Source organism: Ischnura elegans, chromosome 3 (assembly GCF_921293095.1).
Source record: "Ischnura elegans chromosome 3, ioIscEleg1.1, whole genome shotgun sequence".
Taxonomy (NCBI): domain Eukaryota; kingdom Metazoa; phylum Arthropoda; class Insecta; order Odonata; family Coenagrionidae; genus Ischnura; species Ischnura elegans.
The window spans coordinates 43,543,174-43,558,333 of record NC_060248.1 but is presented as its reverse complement, the minus strand read 5'-3'; the positions used below and the strand labels follow the sequence as shown (position 1 = coordinate 43,558,333).

The 15,160-nt window shown below is 39.0% G+C and overlaps 1 protein-coding gene and 1 long non-coding RNA gene across 2 annotated transcripts in view; one reads left to right on the top strand and one right to left on the bottom strand.

Annotated features, from left to right (window-relative positions):
* The window catches only part of LOC124155710 (5-hydroxytryptamine receptor 1-like), a 74,550-nt gene extending 60,814 nt beyond the window's left edge, over positions 1 to 13,736 (top strand). The window contains exons 5-8 of the mRNA XM_046529756.1: positions 524 to 739; positions 3,573 to 3,818; positions 5,161 to 5,295; positions 8,597 to 13,736. Coding sequence (XP_046385712.1) covers positions 524 to 739; positions 3,573 to 3,818; positions 5,161 to 5,295; positions 8,597 to 8,990 — 991 coding nt within the window. The 3' untranslated portion in view covers positions 8,991 to 13,736. The remainder of the gene's footprint in view (positions 1 to 523; positions 740 to 3,572; positions 3,819 to 5,160; positions 5,296 to 8,596) is intronic.
* LOC124155712 overlaps positions 1 to 15,160 on the bottom strand; it is a 97,425-nt gene that overhangs the window by 51,274 nt on the left and 30,991 nt on the right. The gene's annotated exons all lie outside the window — the stretch shown is intronic.

Below are 15,160 nucleotides of genomic sequence, written 5' to 3'. Positions count from 1 at the left end.
TAAACTTAAATGTCCGTAAGAATGATGGATACTTCATCTTTTGAAACGGAACACAGTAAATTTAAATAAAAAGATAAAGATCCATGAAGTATTATTTAATTTGGATCTTTGAACAGATTCCTCCCGACGTACATTTTTATACCCTACACATATCATAAAGAAGTTAACGAAGACCAACCTCATATACCTTGAATTATGTAGGTGACTTCTTCAATTGCTCACTTACACGCAGTCAGTGAAGTCAACATGAAGCGCGTAATGGGCGCGGCGCGGGTTCAAAGCCATTCACCACGCTCAATAAAACATCGACCTGTGAAGGTCGCAAATATGAGCAAGCGATCGGGTGCCAGCTCCACCTACACTCATTTTCTTGACGCCGGGCTCAACGTAAAACTACTAAATATGCCATTGAACACAAACCCCATCTATACTTCAGTTTCATGACGTAATAAATGAACTTGCATTCGAGATCAATGATTTATCCTAAATAGCTTCAATGCATAAACTTTCGTTTCGTCAATAGGTACGTCCTGCCGCTGGCCGTCATCGCCTTCCTCTACGTGCGCGTCTCACGGGAGTTGAAGATGCTTCGTCAGGACGCTGGGGAGAGAGCCGCTCTGGCGGCAAGAAGCCATGCGGCGACCGCCTCTCTAGGAGTGGGCAGTCGGGGTCACACGCCCGTGGGTTCGCGCAGCCCGCGGGATAGCCTCTCCACGGCAGGGCCACGAGCAGACATGGGGTAAAGTACATTCTACATCCTCGGGACTCATACGACGATTTCCATATCCTACGCCAATACTATACATGAAATATAAATAATTGCCGGCCTCGGTTGCGGTGGGGTAAAGTCCTCGCCTGCCAATCCGTTGGTGGTGGGTTCGAATCCCGCCTGAGTAGGTGACCCCTAACCCGGGCATGGAAGTTTGTGTTGTGTTTTGTTAATTTTGAAAACCTGTTATAAAGGCCGCAATGTGCTGTTTACGTGGAAGTGGGAAATGAATAAATAAATCTATCCCAAAATAATTAAAGTTATTTTATGGATAAAATCCGAAGTCAAGCATGATTGAGTGGAATTTTCCACGTTTAAATGAATACTTGTAATTTTCCATGATTACTTTAATTTATTACGACCTTGGTTTCAATGTAACTATATCATCTTCAAGGTGATGTAGTAACATTGAAACCTAGATGATGATGTTTTAAAATTGGAACATAGGTCGTAATAAATTTTATAATCTTGGAAAATTGCAAAAATTTATTTTAATGTGTTTCATGGCAATAATTTTTCTTGCAGAGCTTTAGTAAAGAGGTCTCTGGTATATTTATCACGCTTGTTCGTTGGCTGAAAAAGCACTGCATCAGGTCAATTCTTTGACTTTAGAACTACCTTGTTTCCCGAGATCCACGCCTAACTGCGGTCGGCTGATACTCTACTCTCATTTTCCAGTGTTTCAAGAATGACTTTAAGAACGTGCTTCATGCCTTCGTGAGTTCACTCTAGTCATAGAAAGAGTCCAATAAATAGAGTAAAAATAATAGATACTGAATAAGGTAGATAAAGATAAAAATTAGACTAATGATGGATACTCTCTGAAAATACATATAAGGCTAAATTCCTCATTCCTACGGCTAAAAATCGCTTTCCTCCTCACTTCACTGACAAATCTGAGAATCAATTTTACTACCTCAAACAATTTGTGAATTATCAACTGAATTGAAAAAGAAACATTATTTTGAAAATCTATAACTAAAGGACAGCATGAAACAAGCAACTTTTTACGCAGTAATGCGCACCCATGGAAAGTTGCATCTATTAAGGATAAAATTCGCCACGAAAAAATCACTTGAGTAAGCCAAATTATTTCTTCGTGTCAAATTTCATCCTAGGAGTAACTCTCACATAAAAACACACATTATAAATATAAGTGGCATGCATCGCTAATTTCATTCGTGTACCTCATAAAAGAAATTTCATTTGATAAAATTCTTCACCAAATCTTTTCATTCCTTCTATGTGCACATGTAACCACTCACTGAACGCATTCAGGTCAAGCTGAATATCTTACCAGAATTAATAGACGGTATGAATCAGCCGAGAGAAATAGCTAACGTATTATGGATTCAATTTTCCTTATGTTGTTACCATTGGGGTAACATTAAATTATATCCATTATTCAACAAGCACTTCACGCTTGGATACAATTTTTGACACGTTTTTAATATCCGACGGCTCAAAAAATACCTTTGGAGATTAACATCCGCCACTCATTCAATCAAGCATTTCGTTTTCAATCGGGAAAAATTAATCTACAAACAATAAACCCAATTGGTCTGCTTGTATCTTTACATTTTATTTAGAGAATTTGTCATCTCTGTAATGCAGTGAGTAGAAAGACCTTCGGGGGATTTCTTTCAATTTCCCTTATTTACAGTAAATATTTCCCCAGCTGGCAGTAAACAAAGGCTTAACGGGTTTAATAAACATTCGTCTTGTTCGACCAAACACAGTTAAATATTATTGATAACAGTATCAATGCTTCTAGTCCTGTGTTCTCTAAATGCCAAAGATAAACCTCGGGTCAAACTTTCACAAGATATATTTAATTTTCTTATGGTTGAAAAATTGAAACATCCTCTGAAGCGAATTCTTACGGGAGTCAAATATTTTTTCTTAATTACGTAAACGGACGAAATTAGCTATAAATTCTACTTATATTTTAAAATTGACACTATATGGCGATGAAACATTACTTATTAATATTTAGCAATACATGTGGCGAAGAAACGCTACTTCTTCATAACTGTTGACGTCAGGGTTGTCTTGGAATCAAAAATGTATTAATACTGGATGATTGAACATTGCATTGAAAATAATGATTGAATGTAAAAAAGAGACAGAATTTAGATATAGAAGACATGCGGTCATTTATTTAGATTTTCAAAGCGTTACACCAGAGTTATGTTTCTCCCATTAAAGTGAAAACGTAATAGATAGAGGAAATTGTGAGAGGATGACTCATTGAATAAACTAAATTACAAAATATATTTTTCTAATTGAGATAAAAAATGCTATTTAAGCAAAAACGACAATTTTAAACTTGCAACTGCTAAGTAATAAGCTTCTGAGGTATCCAAAATATGAAGTACTTAATGTACTGTGACACTTGCCATCAATAATAGATCTCTGAACACAAATCAGGGATCGTGCTTCTGATGAGATATTGGGTAAATTTGTCATCCAGTCAATTGAACGTGGTTCCGGGTCTTCCTTCCGCGTGCAACTATTTATTCGGTATAAAGTTTCATTCCCGTTCCAACGAGTATCGTCAGGCACAATTAAGCAATCTAAGAAAGATCGCTGCAACTGAAAAGAAATATTTTAAAAAAGAACAGGATGCACCAGGATGAAAGACAGTGTCGAGTCTACAAAATGGGTCAAATAAGTGTTAGGTTCATAATTCATCTAAACACTTGGTTAAACTATCTTTACAAGCCTTTTAGGATAAATAACTAACCATAATAACTAACTTACAGTAAAATAAAATTAAATTCATTCGAATTTCAATAAACAGGCGCTCCGCGTCATCCTGTGGAATATCGGGTGACCTTGATACCGGGCGTGAGGCTATCCTGGCGATGGCAAGTGGAAGAAACAGCAGGAGCAGTAGGGGTGGCCTTCATGATGGCTATGCGGAGGAGCCGGCGGCGGACACGCTGGAGACGGAGATGGACATCCAGCGAGAGCAGCGGACCCAGAAATACCTGATCGCCATGGTTGTCGTGTTCGCCATCTGCCTGTTCCCGCTCATGGTACTCAGGTGAGGTTTAAACGAAAGCGGTTGTTTTGATGCGCTACATTTACAATTAACGCTTTACCATCGGTCAACTTATTACTCATGCGAACTTCGAGGAATCGAAAATTTAGTAAAAATAATTAGAGCCAATAAGAGGAATTGAGTAAAAGATACAGCGTCCGGCGTGATACGGGGGAAATCTTTGAATTTCAGCTTATTAAAACCACTGGTCTGTTTCCACACACTTTTATTTACCGACCATGGTTTCGGCAACTTTTGCCATTATCAAGGCAAGGCTTACCTTGATAATGACACAAGTTGCCGAAACCATGGTCGGTGTAAATAAAAGTTTGTGGAAACAGACAAGTGGTTCTAATAAGCTAAAGAGGAATTGAGGGCGTATTATGTCCGAAGGTGTAAAAAAAAAAATTGCAAAATCTAAACACATCTCTAAAACATGAAATCTTAAATGAGTTAGGATGCCGCAAAAATGAAGGCGAGTTCCATCAAAACTTGAAAAATCATCGACGAATGCAATTTTAAATAATTTATTCGCTATTACAAACAGCAAGTATCATAATAATGGTAGAAAGGCATATAAATAATTGATAACTGTGCTGTTATTTAACATATTCAGTATTCAACCTGTTAAGGCAGGTTTGTTCTGAACGAATCATCCTGTTCAATGCCTCTTGTTCCGCATGAGTTTAATATAAGACCTTTTACTCTTCATTTCAACCGTGTAGCTTTTCTACCCAATCCACGTCCTACCGACCCTCTTTCTTTCGAAAAGGGATTTCAGCATCTTCTCCCTCATAGTAAATCACTATACGTAAGTAAGTCCACAACTTCTGTCTCCTCCCTTTCTTCCCGAGCAATTTTTTTTACTCATCAGCCATATCAAGAACTTCCTCGTTTCCTTTCCTCTATGCCTATACCACATTTTTCGTAATCCTCCCAAACCATGTATTTTAAACACCTCCAGCCTCCTTTAAATTGTGGAAAATGTAGATGAGATAAACGAATAACATGTTATTTTCATGCACGTTTCGAAATATGTTCTGATAATTGTACTTCAAAGACTGGCGGCCACAAAAATAGGGTTTCCGTGCTGCAATGTAAGGAAATTGTAAATAAAACTCTCAATTTCCACATTTTTACAGTCATCCAACTAAAAATAATCAATTAAAATATCTCGTGCTCTATACAAACATGCCACGCTATGATTCGGTAAAAATGATTTAAAGTAGATAATTTTGGGGCATTTTAATCAACAGAAAAAAATGGCTATAAGCTCATTTTCTGAAATAAACGGGGTTTCTCTGAATTAATTCCTTTTTAACCCTTGTCTTCGGCTTATTTTCAGGTTGGCCAAGCTTGCTCTGACAGAAACATATGAAAACAGCGGACACTTCGACATTGCGTTCATAATGTTTGTGTGGGTTGCCTTCTTGCCGACGCTATCAACTCCAGGGCTCTACTATTACTGGACACTCAACAGGTAATATGAATAAGTATACTTTATTTAAATGAATCTTGATGCACTTATATATTTTGATCACAGCCATGTTCGTTATTTAAACATTTTCCAAACGTAAGTTTAATTTATCGTACGGCAACCCAATCTACCAAAAATACTGAAAATCGTTAATCTGATAAATATAACATAGGATATTTATCCTTAAAAGAGGACGTGGCGAAGCGTATGTTCCACGTGTTTCATCATCATCTCAATACTCAATAAATGAGCTCTGGAAGTACATATCATTTTAATTTGCATGAGACATGTAAATAAAAATTATTTTTGTTTGCATAGAGCGTAGACGTATTTTTGCGGAAAAATGCAGCAATATTTCACGGCATAAAGCTATAGTTACACTAAAAATATTCCAAATGAGAGTCGTAGTGAATATAAATGGGAATTTCTCCAGTTAATGCTCGAATTAACGGCTGCACGCCTACTAAGTTTTCCACCACCGACGCTAAAGGGTAAAAACTCAATTAAAATGACTCTGAAACAGATTACATATCAAAATCATGGTGACGCAGAACTGCTTAGTCGATATGCGGGCAGAGAAACCATGATTAAAAAATTTACACGAGGAAGTCATCATGATAATGGAGGCGGCAAGAGTATTCCCATGATAGTAGGAAAATTGAGTGAGTGGTAAGGAGCAAGATTGCTAAGACGGATTAAACGCACACTGCCAAAGATAAAAATAACTCTGCAATGACAGGGTTTGGATAGCCTTATGAGAGGTGCTCTAAGAATTAGTATTTCACAGATATATCCGAATTATCTAAATTCGTTTACGGGAGACAGGGTTTAATGCAAAGGCTTGGGCGTGAGAGGGACAGAAATAGACCGAGGGGAAAGTGCAGTCAACAGGATTCTCCGCCTCCATTCCTCCCTCATGGGAAAACTTCACTTCAAAAAAATCTCTGGACTAGCCTTAGGGTGGTTTTGCCTTCCTATAGGGAGAGCGAACTTAACATTATAGCTGTGGTGTAGGGAGACGTTAGCACTGTCCCAATGACGGCACGACGTTCTTTCTTCGCTAACCTATCTCGAAAATGATGAATTGCTTCGGCTCATTACGACTAGAACTTGCCGGCCTGAGGGGGCCTGAGCCCCCTCAAAAATTCGTTTTGGGTGTGAGGAAAAAATTTATCAGGCTTGTCGTTTTTCTCCGGAGCGTACAAATATCGAGATTCGAGTTATCAGGGCTGATGTTGATCATATGACTCTTCTAAAATGCTTAAAAAACTTAAAACTCGCTAATTATAAAATTTCCCGGGGCAAGATCCCCGGTTTGGGCCCCCCCCAATATTTTTTGTAAGTCGGCATACCTGGAACTTGGTTCTCTAATTTAGGATTCCAAGAACCACGCATTCTTGGCTGAGTGATGCACGATAGTTCGATCAAAAATCCAGGAAAGAGGTTTCCTAGGGTGATGCAAACCACTGCAAGCAGTTGAATCGCGCGCAAGTTGCCCTGAGGGCCGATGCGCAGTTCCATCATCGCGCTCCAGCTCGGTCCGCAAAGCTTGAAAACCACAGGTACAGTGCTCCCGCACAGGAAAATTATATGACAATCTCATCGCCCCTCATCACGCAGCCACTAATGAGTGGTTTTTTGAAAATCAGGCGTAATTCCTCCTTAAATCCCATCTTTCCATAACTGCTGGGTGAAAAGTCCAACGACTTCAGCACCTGGCTCATGGAACGTCACCTCGAATAGTCAAAAGCCCCGATTCAACAGTCAAGTTCAACATTCTGTGAATAGGGTGGTTTCCTATTATTTTTTTATTGCCTAAATCGAAAGATTATTACTCCTGGAGTACGTATTTCACGCTTTTAGATTTTTAAATGACGATATCTATTTTTCGCGATTAAATTAAAAGTGAAAAATTTCAAGCGCGCGAAAACGCGACGCGTAAGTAGGAATGATGGGAAAAAGTCCGTGCGACGCATTTCTGGTTCCCCCTCCCGCCTTGTGAGGTGACCTTGATCGAGGCTATGAGCGCTGATAGGACGCAGGATGCTAGCGGGTAGCTGAGTACCTTGCTGGCTGGTAGCGCTTGGCTTAAAAAAGGTTTATTAATACCTTATCAAACGAAGAAAACTTTCCGACCTTAGCCAGTTTTAATAGGTGATTATTAAGACATGTTTTCCTGAGCTCTGTGCCTCATGCATGCATTGGTAACCTCAGACGATGTATAACTCCTATCCTCTCGTGTAGAAACTAGGTCCCTGTGACGTCACGTGGAGTGGAATCGCATGGGCGCCAATCTGGCCTTTTTCAAATGAGGATAAAATTTGACCCTTGCCATTCGTCTAAACCGGTATTTCAAAAACCAATAATTTGTGTATTATGAATACACTAATGGTGGGTAACGAATCGCAATCAATGCCTTTCGTTTTCTTTGATGAAGGAAACTACCCTATTAACTGAAGTCATCAGCTTCGAGGAGTCGTTATATTAATGAATAATTCCTAAAGCCTGAATCACACGTTAATTTTCTCCGTCCCTCATAATGATAGCTCAAGCAATAGGTTTTCAGGGATCAAAAGAGTGATCGCTCTAATTTTCTGAATCACACGGTCATTCCCACCGTCCCTTTTTTCCATTGTTTTTTCCGCCACTTTACGTATTTACTACTGTCATTCAATTAAATGCCAAGCGTGGCGTTACAATCGTCGTTATCGGCCTTGCGTTCTGATAGGTTGAATGAATGTGTCGAATATGATTAAAGTTTCGGAAAAAAGGGACGTGCCGAGCGATGGAAAAAGGAATGTTGATTTCCATCCTTCGGGCCATCGCAGGAAATGATCGCGTAAAACGGTCATTTGCTCCTCCATGGCTCAAGCTGTCCCTACAAGAAATATGAAAGGAAACACTTATCACTTTCCACATAAAAATTTATTAAACTACAGTCGACATGTTTTCCAATTTCTCAAATGTTTGCGAGTGTGCATTTAAAAAATACATATTGGCATGGTTAATTTATTGGTTTAGTCTTGATAATGCTGCAGTGCAGCGAAACATGTCGACTGTAGTTTAATAAATTTTCATGTGGAAAGTGCAAAGTGTTCCACTTCATATCTCATAATGGATCTCCACAAAGTATCTGCCGCACCCATCCAACTGTACCTACAATTGGATAGAAAAAATGATAGTGTGATTCAGGCTAAAGGGATTTTACGTATGCTTTGATTAATCCTGACGGATTTTGCTTCTATCTACGCTAGCAAATTTTAATTGTAGATTTTGTTTCACAGCTGACTAAAATTTCTTCCAGCGCGACCAAAGAACGTCTGCTGGAGTACCTCCACTTGGGTTCCTTGAGGCGTCGCGGGCCCGAGGAAGAAGTGGAAGAGCAGGGAGAACCGCAAGGGGAAGGTGGGACAAGCAGCAGCGGTTGCGCCGCTCTCCTGCTAGGGAGCCGACGCGGCCCCCAAAAGAAGAAGAACCAGCAACACGAAGTATGCCGCATCACCCTCACCCAACAGCCTCACCACCACGGCAACCACTCGGCCTCCAGCGACAACTCCTCGACCACGGCCATGGGCCTCAGCAACGTGGGCTTCGCGCACCCAACGCCGCCGCCGGGCGCGGCCAGCCCGAGAGCGAACTCGATCGTCGACAACTCAGACATGATGGGAAGCCCCTTCGGCAAGGGTCCCTTCTCCTGATACGTCACGGCGGAACCGAGGGAAAAGTTGAGACTCTTCGAGGTCTAACTGGCCTGATCCTCCCATTCTCGTGGGAATTGTAACTGACACGAGAGAAGGAAGGCAACGAGGTTTTGTTACTCGTTAAAAAGCTCACATCACCGTGATGAAAATACGGTGCAGAGTATCTCAAATATGCTCCCTGGTTGCAGCTCGACTCTTCTCGGCTAAGTCTGCGCATGCTATGTTTACGGCCAGAGGGTGGGAAAAAAATCATTCAGGATGGGTTAAGCAGAGACGACAAGCATGAGCATACTTGTACGGCATGCTCACTTTAATGTCGCCGCGAAATAATTCAAAATTTAAGATGAAGTCTTCACTAGAGGTTTTCAAAATATGAGAGAGTCGATATAAGACCGACTTATTGAAACATCACATGTCACACTGCCTCACCCTTCCAGACAACTACATCGCCATCAAGGATAGGATGGGTAACTCATCATCATTGAAAGGATTTTTTAAGTGACTGCACATTGTGCATTGCAAAACTTACTTGACAGAATCACAGAACTAGGAGTAATCTATCCTTACCGCATTGCGTAGTTGAAGCAACGTGCTTTAATGTTTTAGAGTATTGAGGCGCTTATACTGAGCCCTCTCATAAATTCAATCCAATATTCAGATCTTTACATCCCCTGCAACGAGTACTCCAGTATCGTCGTGGTCGTTACAATGCCAGTCCGGATAGCAATGCACATATGTACGACTATGACATATTTTTGATGTGCCTACTCTCATAGCGAATTTACGTACACAAATTGGCTGACTAAACCTGCAACGGTAAGATTGAAGCGGATATGATGTTGATTCAGCCATTTAAGGGTTATGTTTACGACGACTCACAGCGAAGAAAGAAATTAATTTTAAAGACAATCGGAGGAGACAATATTTAATTATTGAAATAGATAAACTCCCACCAACATGCACCTAATTTGATGCAATTAAAGATAATTTTGTTGTCAATGCTCCTCGGCACAGATATGAAACATAATAATTTCCAAAGTAATTACATATCTATTTCCCAAATATCAGGGCAGAATTAGACGATTCGTTTACTTCGAAAGATAAAATACGAGACATAGTGTAATTGAAAAACTAAAAAATAACAGCAAAACCGTTGCTTAATGATTTCCGCTGGACCCGCTTGTGACAGATTCGGATTCTAAACTATATCTCAGCATTAATTTTACATCACTAAAGCTAGCATCACCGTAATGGAAATATTTCGTACAGTAATGAGCATACAAGATCTACAACGGTCGATTTTTGGCGAAATCTGTAAAAACTTTCACATCTCACTATAGGAAAAGTTATTGCTCTTTCAGGATCATAATGAAATAAATCTTACAGTGTGACTCTTAAGTGATATGGTAGTTCTTGCATAAAGTACAGTAGTCCAAAAGAATGAAAATGGGGAAGCATTGAGAGGATTAAATAACCAATAGAACGGAAATATATGACTAACTCCATGATGAGTACTGAGTTTGCGAGATTAACTGCCGCATCCAAGAAGTTAAACTTGTAGTGCCGTGTGATGTGCCATATGAATACTAAAAATAGAGATATTTTACAGGGAACTAAAATAGCTGAATCGATATTTTTCGGTAAGCCAGCAGGGAATAAAATCGTTTCTTTGGATCAAGAATCAAATGCAAGAGCAAAGTGACATGTTTTCCTTTACAATAATCCATAAATATACTAAAGACATATGTTATTAAAGTGCAGTGGTTGAAAATAAAAGACTTGAAAACAATGAAATATTCAAGACTCTGTGAAGTAATAAAGTCTATGATTGTCAATCAAAATTATTATCAAAATGGACTACGCCACGCCTGAGCAATAATATTTGACAAAATATTACCTCCACTTGAATGAATTTGTTTGGGTACACGAAGCAATGATGCAGGTGTAACAGTCCGAGAGATGCACTTGCGGAGTATGTGCCTAAGAGAGACCAAGAAACTGTTGAACGAGATATACTAGAGTATTAGAAAGCCCAACATTCTAAGATCAATTTTTTCATACCAGAACTACTTACTGAAACATTACATCCACTATATTTGCTTTCAAACTGTCGAGTCGTAAGTACCTATGGCATGCTCATGAGTAACCAGCACTCCTCTGACATAAGATCTTAACTGGCTTAAAAGTTCTGTATATAGTGTCACACACCAACATAAAATGTGCCATAATTTGGCGATAAATTTAAGACAGCTTTAAATTGACATCATATTTTTTCTTCTTGAAACGTAGAGCTAGCGATGAAAGGGAACAAAACTCATTGGTCGAATGCTTAATCTACGGATTATCGTAGGGTTATTCTTCTACATGGAATAAACTTTCCTTTCCGTAGAAACATTAAATTATGGTTTCGCTAGCAGTGGCCCATGATGATGGCTTTGCGATTTCCCAGTCCAACTCTTTCCATTTTTTCCCTGGAGGCGTCGTCGGGCTCTCATTGCGGTGTCGCCTCCTGTTTCTTTTCCTTTCTCTGTCTTTCCCCTCCCGAGGAGTGAGGATGATAAGTCTCGGACCCGGCTCTCAGGTTGTAACCCCGGGATCCCGCCCTGAGTACTTGTTTCCGCTTCTCGAATGCTTCCTGTCATGGTTTGATCAGTTTGAGAAATTTGAAGGACTTGACGCGTTTTAGACAATGAAAACATCATAAATGTGAGAAATAATTAAAAGTTTCATGGATAAGAATTCATTTTCACACTGTAAATATTTTATGAAGTCAGCTTCTCCTGAATAGTTACTTACCAGCGAGCTGATATTTGCAAAATGATTGAGTAAAACCCTTTTCACAAAATACGCAAATCATTTCCGATACGGAAAGTTTTGCGTGCAATGCCTGCAAGCTTAACATGTAGCATTAAAGGTGGGGACATTACTGTAAGCCACTGGACGAAATTGAGGATTGTGAAGCTTAACACTGGTTAAAATTTGTGTACATAGCACCACAATATTGAGAGAAAAAATATGACTGCAAGAAGTCCGAGAGCCAAAGCATGGTATATACACTTAAATTCAAAACTAGTAGTTTCCGCCGGTAGCCAATAATGCGTCGTCTTCCAAATTAGTTCATTAAAAAAAGTGAGGAATATCTTGTATGTGTATTGATATGCGAAATTGAAAGAAAAACGTTTTAATCAGAAGTTCAAGTTGATTTAACATTCGCAAAATATGTAAATCTCAGATCTCTATTCAAAAGATAGCATAGGGAGAAGATTCATTCAAAAATCCCGGCCGAAGCTGACTGAAATATTCGTTTCTTCTTGACTTAATTTAATTCCATTGTGGAATTCAACTAGGGATGGATTAATTATGTTTGGTAGAATTTTTCAACGACCCGATTAAAAGCATGGTCCTTATGGCATTGCTATGCGCCTATTTTTGGGGATTAATTCGTTAAGTGGCTGATTTTACGGATGAAAATTATGAGGATCTGTTCTGTCGAGAAATATTATTTAAATTAAAATGTAACATTCCGTCTTAGCTAGTTAGTAAAACAAATCCTCGTCCTAATTCGTACCTAATATCTCGGTTATGCTTGAGAGGCATAATATGAATACAAGCTTAATTGTATCACAAATATTATAAGATAATTATGATACAATTTAATATTTTTTCGCCCGCCCAACATTTGTGTAGAATTTCAGGTTCCAAGTCGCTATTTACGCACACTAAGTATAATCGCGGATTAAGGCACAATAAATGATTACCTTAGTTCCCGAATGAGATAGCTGAATATATTTGTAAGCTCCTTTTGTATGTGTCATTGTTGTGCGTATTTTTGATAAAATAATGGATCATGCAATAAAGAGCGGCCCACTTTCTTTACCTATCCAATGCTAATGAAATTGATTTATCTCCCCCTAGCTTAACATTATGTCTACCGTGTAAAATTGCAGGTGGGTACTGGACAGGAATGTAGCTACAGCATATCCTCGTGTGAAGACTGTGGCGATATTAAAATTATTCCTTTCTCCCCAAAAAACAACTCATAATGAGGGAATTTTTCGAATAAAGCTATTCAGAATTATTTAATAAATGAAAGCACAATTTCTGAGCTATGGGGATCAACCAACAAATGGAATGACACAACTGGAATGCTTCAACTCTTGAAAACTTAGCAATTTCTTACAATTAAAAATCACCATTTCTATCTCTCTCTCCATACATTCTTCATTCTTTATTGTCTACACACGATATGATTCAACCTAAAAATCAGATTACTCTCGAAAATTTCAGTTCTGCATAGTACGTTTTTTCAAAATCTGTCAGCAGAAATTTAAAGCGACACATATTGGAAGAAAAATGATGTAAATAGTATGATTTTATACGTTCTGCAGGATTAGAGAACTTGAAGAAATTGCAACAATTAATGTTAAAGGCAAAAAATAAGAGATTTTTGACAAAAACGCTGTCAGGAGAGAAGGAAATCGGATTATGAATCGTGCTGAGTAAGAAGAAGAGTTAACGTGTTATTGAAGGGATACAGAAATAATTTTTCAAACAGACTCGCCCGAAAATTTTCAAGAAGATCCTTTTTGGAGTGAAGTTTCGATGGAGCCAACCCAGAAATCAACGTATCAATTGAAGAAATATCACGAAGAATGTTATCCACGATAAGGTTAATCTGTTTCCTGGCTGTGATTTACCTTGAATCAATCATGAAGCCAATAAAAAATTATATATGTTTCAATATTGAGGTGCTGTATTATTCCATTCCTATTCCGTCCCTGTTTTACCTCATTACTAACCCTTCAGTTCATTGAATCACTCCTAACACTCGAAGAAAGTAATGTAATTCATTTGCACGTAATACTCTTGCCATAATAAGATCTAAATGTGGGGATCAGGTTGGTGTGGTGGCGAGACCCACCCACCCCCCAGGTCCCACCCGGCAGGCTCGGGTTCAAATCCCGGCGGTGGCAGAGAATTTTCAGAGACTGCCCGATCCCTGCTTGAGTTTTGTGTGGAGGAAATTTCAAGCGCAACACTCCGTCCGTCGGATGGGACGTTAGCCGTGGTCCCCTTGGCGCCTATCGTAAAGGGCAGGCTAATTCCGACGCCGGGTTTCTCTCCACCCTTCCTTCCATAACCTTCCTTCATGACGCAAATGAACTCGGCTGTCGGTCGCCTCCTCCAAATACCATACCAAGATCTGAATGTTCGAAAAGGGTAAGACATGACTCCTAAAAATATTTTTGAAAATTAATTATGCATGGTAAAGCGATACGTAAAGGAGGAACAATACAGAAGTGCTTTAAGCCTTCAGAACGTTTATTTACTATTTATATGGCTTATAATTGGGTATTAAAGTGCTAGATTTATTACGAATGGCTCAGAATACAAAAATGAAATTACAGACGCATAACTCCAACTACAATACATTTCTCGATATGCATACAGAAATCGGTCATAATTCATTCTATTTTCAGGCTATTCCAAAGCTAGGAGAGAAAGCACCAATTTAAACCGATCATACATAGGCCGCAGAAAATGTTTTCACATGACGTACAGCATTATTCCGGAGAGATGAATATGAGAGATGAATATGAGAGATGATGAGATCTGTCGCATAAGAAAAACTGGCTGAAAAATGTGACCGACGTACTTTACCCGAGCTGCTGTTAAAAAGAAAACATATATCCTCATGAGTAAAATAAAGTGTAGCAGCTAATAAGAATAACGTCAAAATGGAGAAAAAAGTCAGAAAAAGGTAAGGTATACGACTGGTTTACGATTATAATCGATCAACGAGTGCTGTACCTACAAATGCGACGGGAAGAAAGGTAGGTGGTGGAGAAAAACTGATTGAGCTATTCTTGGTGAGTGATAAAGAGGTCAAAAACCCAATCACCATGTATCACAGATTGGAACATAAATTTTACGGAGTTTTAAAGGTATCCATGAAATGAAACGGGACAAGGTGGACAAATTTATGCCTTAAAACTGTAGAGCTAGATAGTCCTTCTTATCCTACGCACACTACTCAGACCTCCGGAATGTGAATTCTGTTAATACTTTTCAGCCATATTTTGATCAACAGGTGTTAAAACTAATTAGTCGCGGAAAATAATCATGCACTATTCTATAATTGCCGTTCACCTAATATTTCTTTCAAG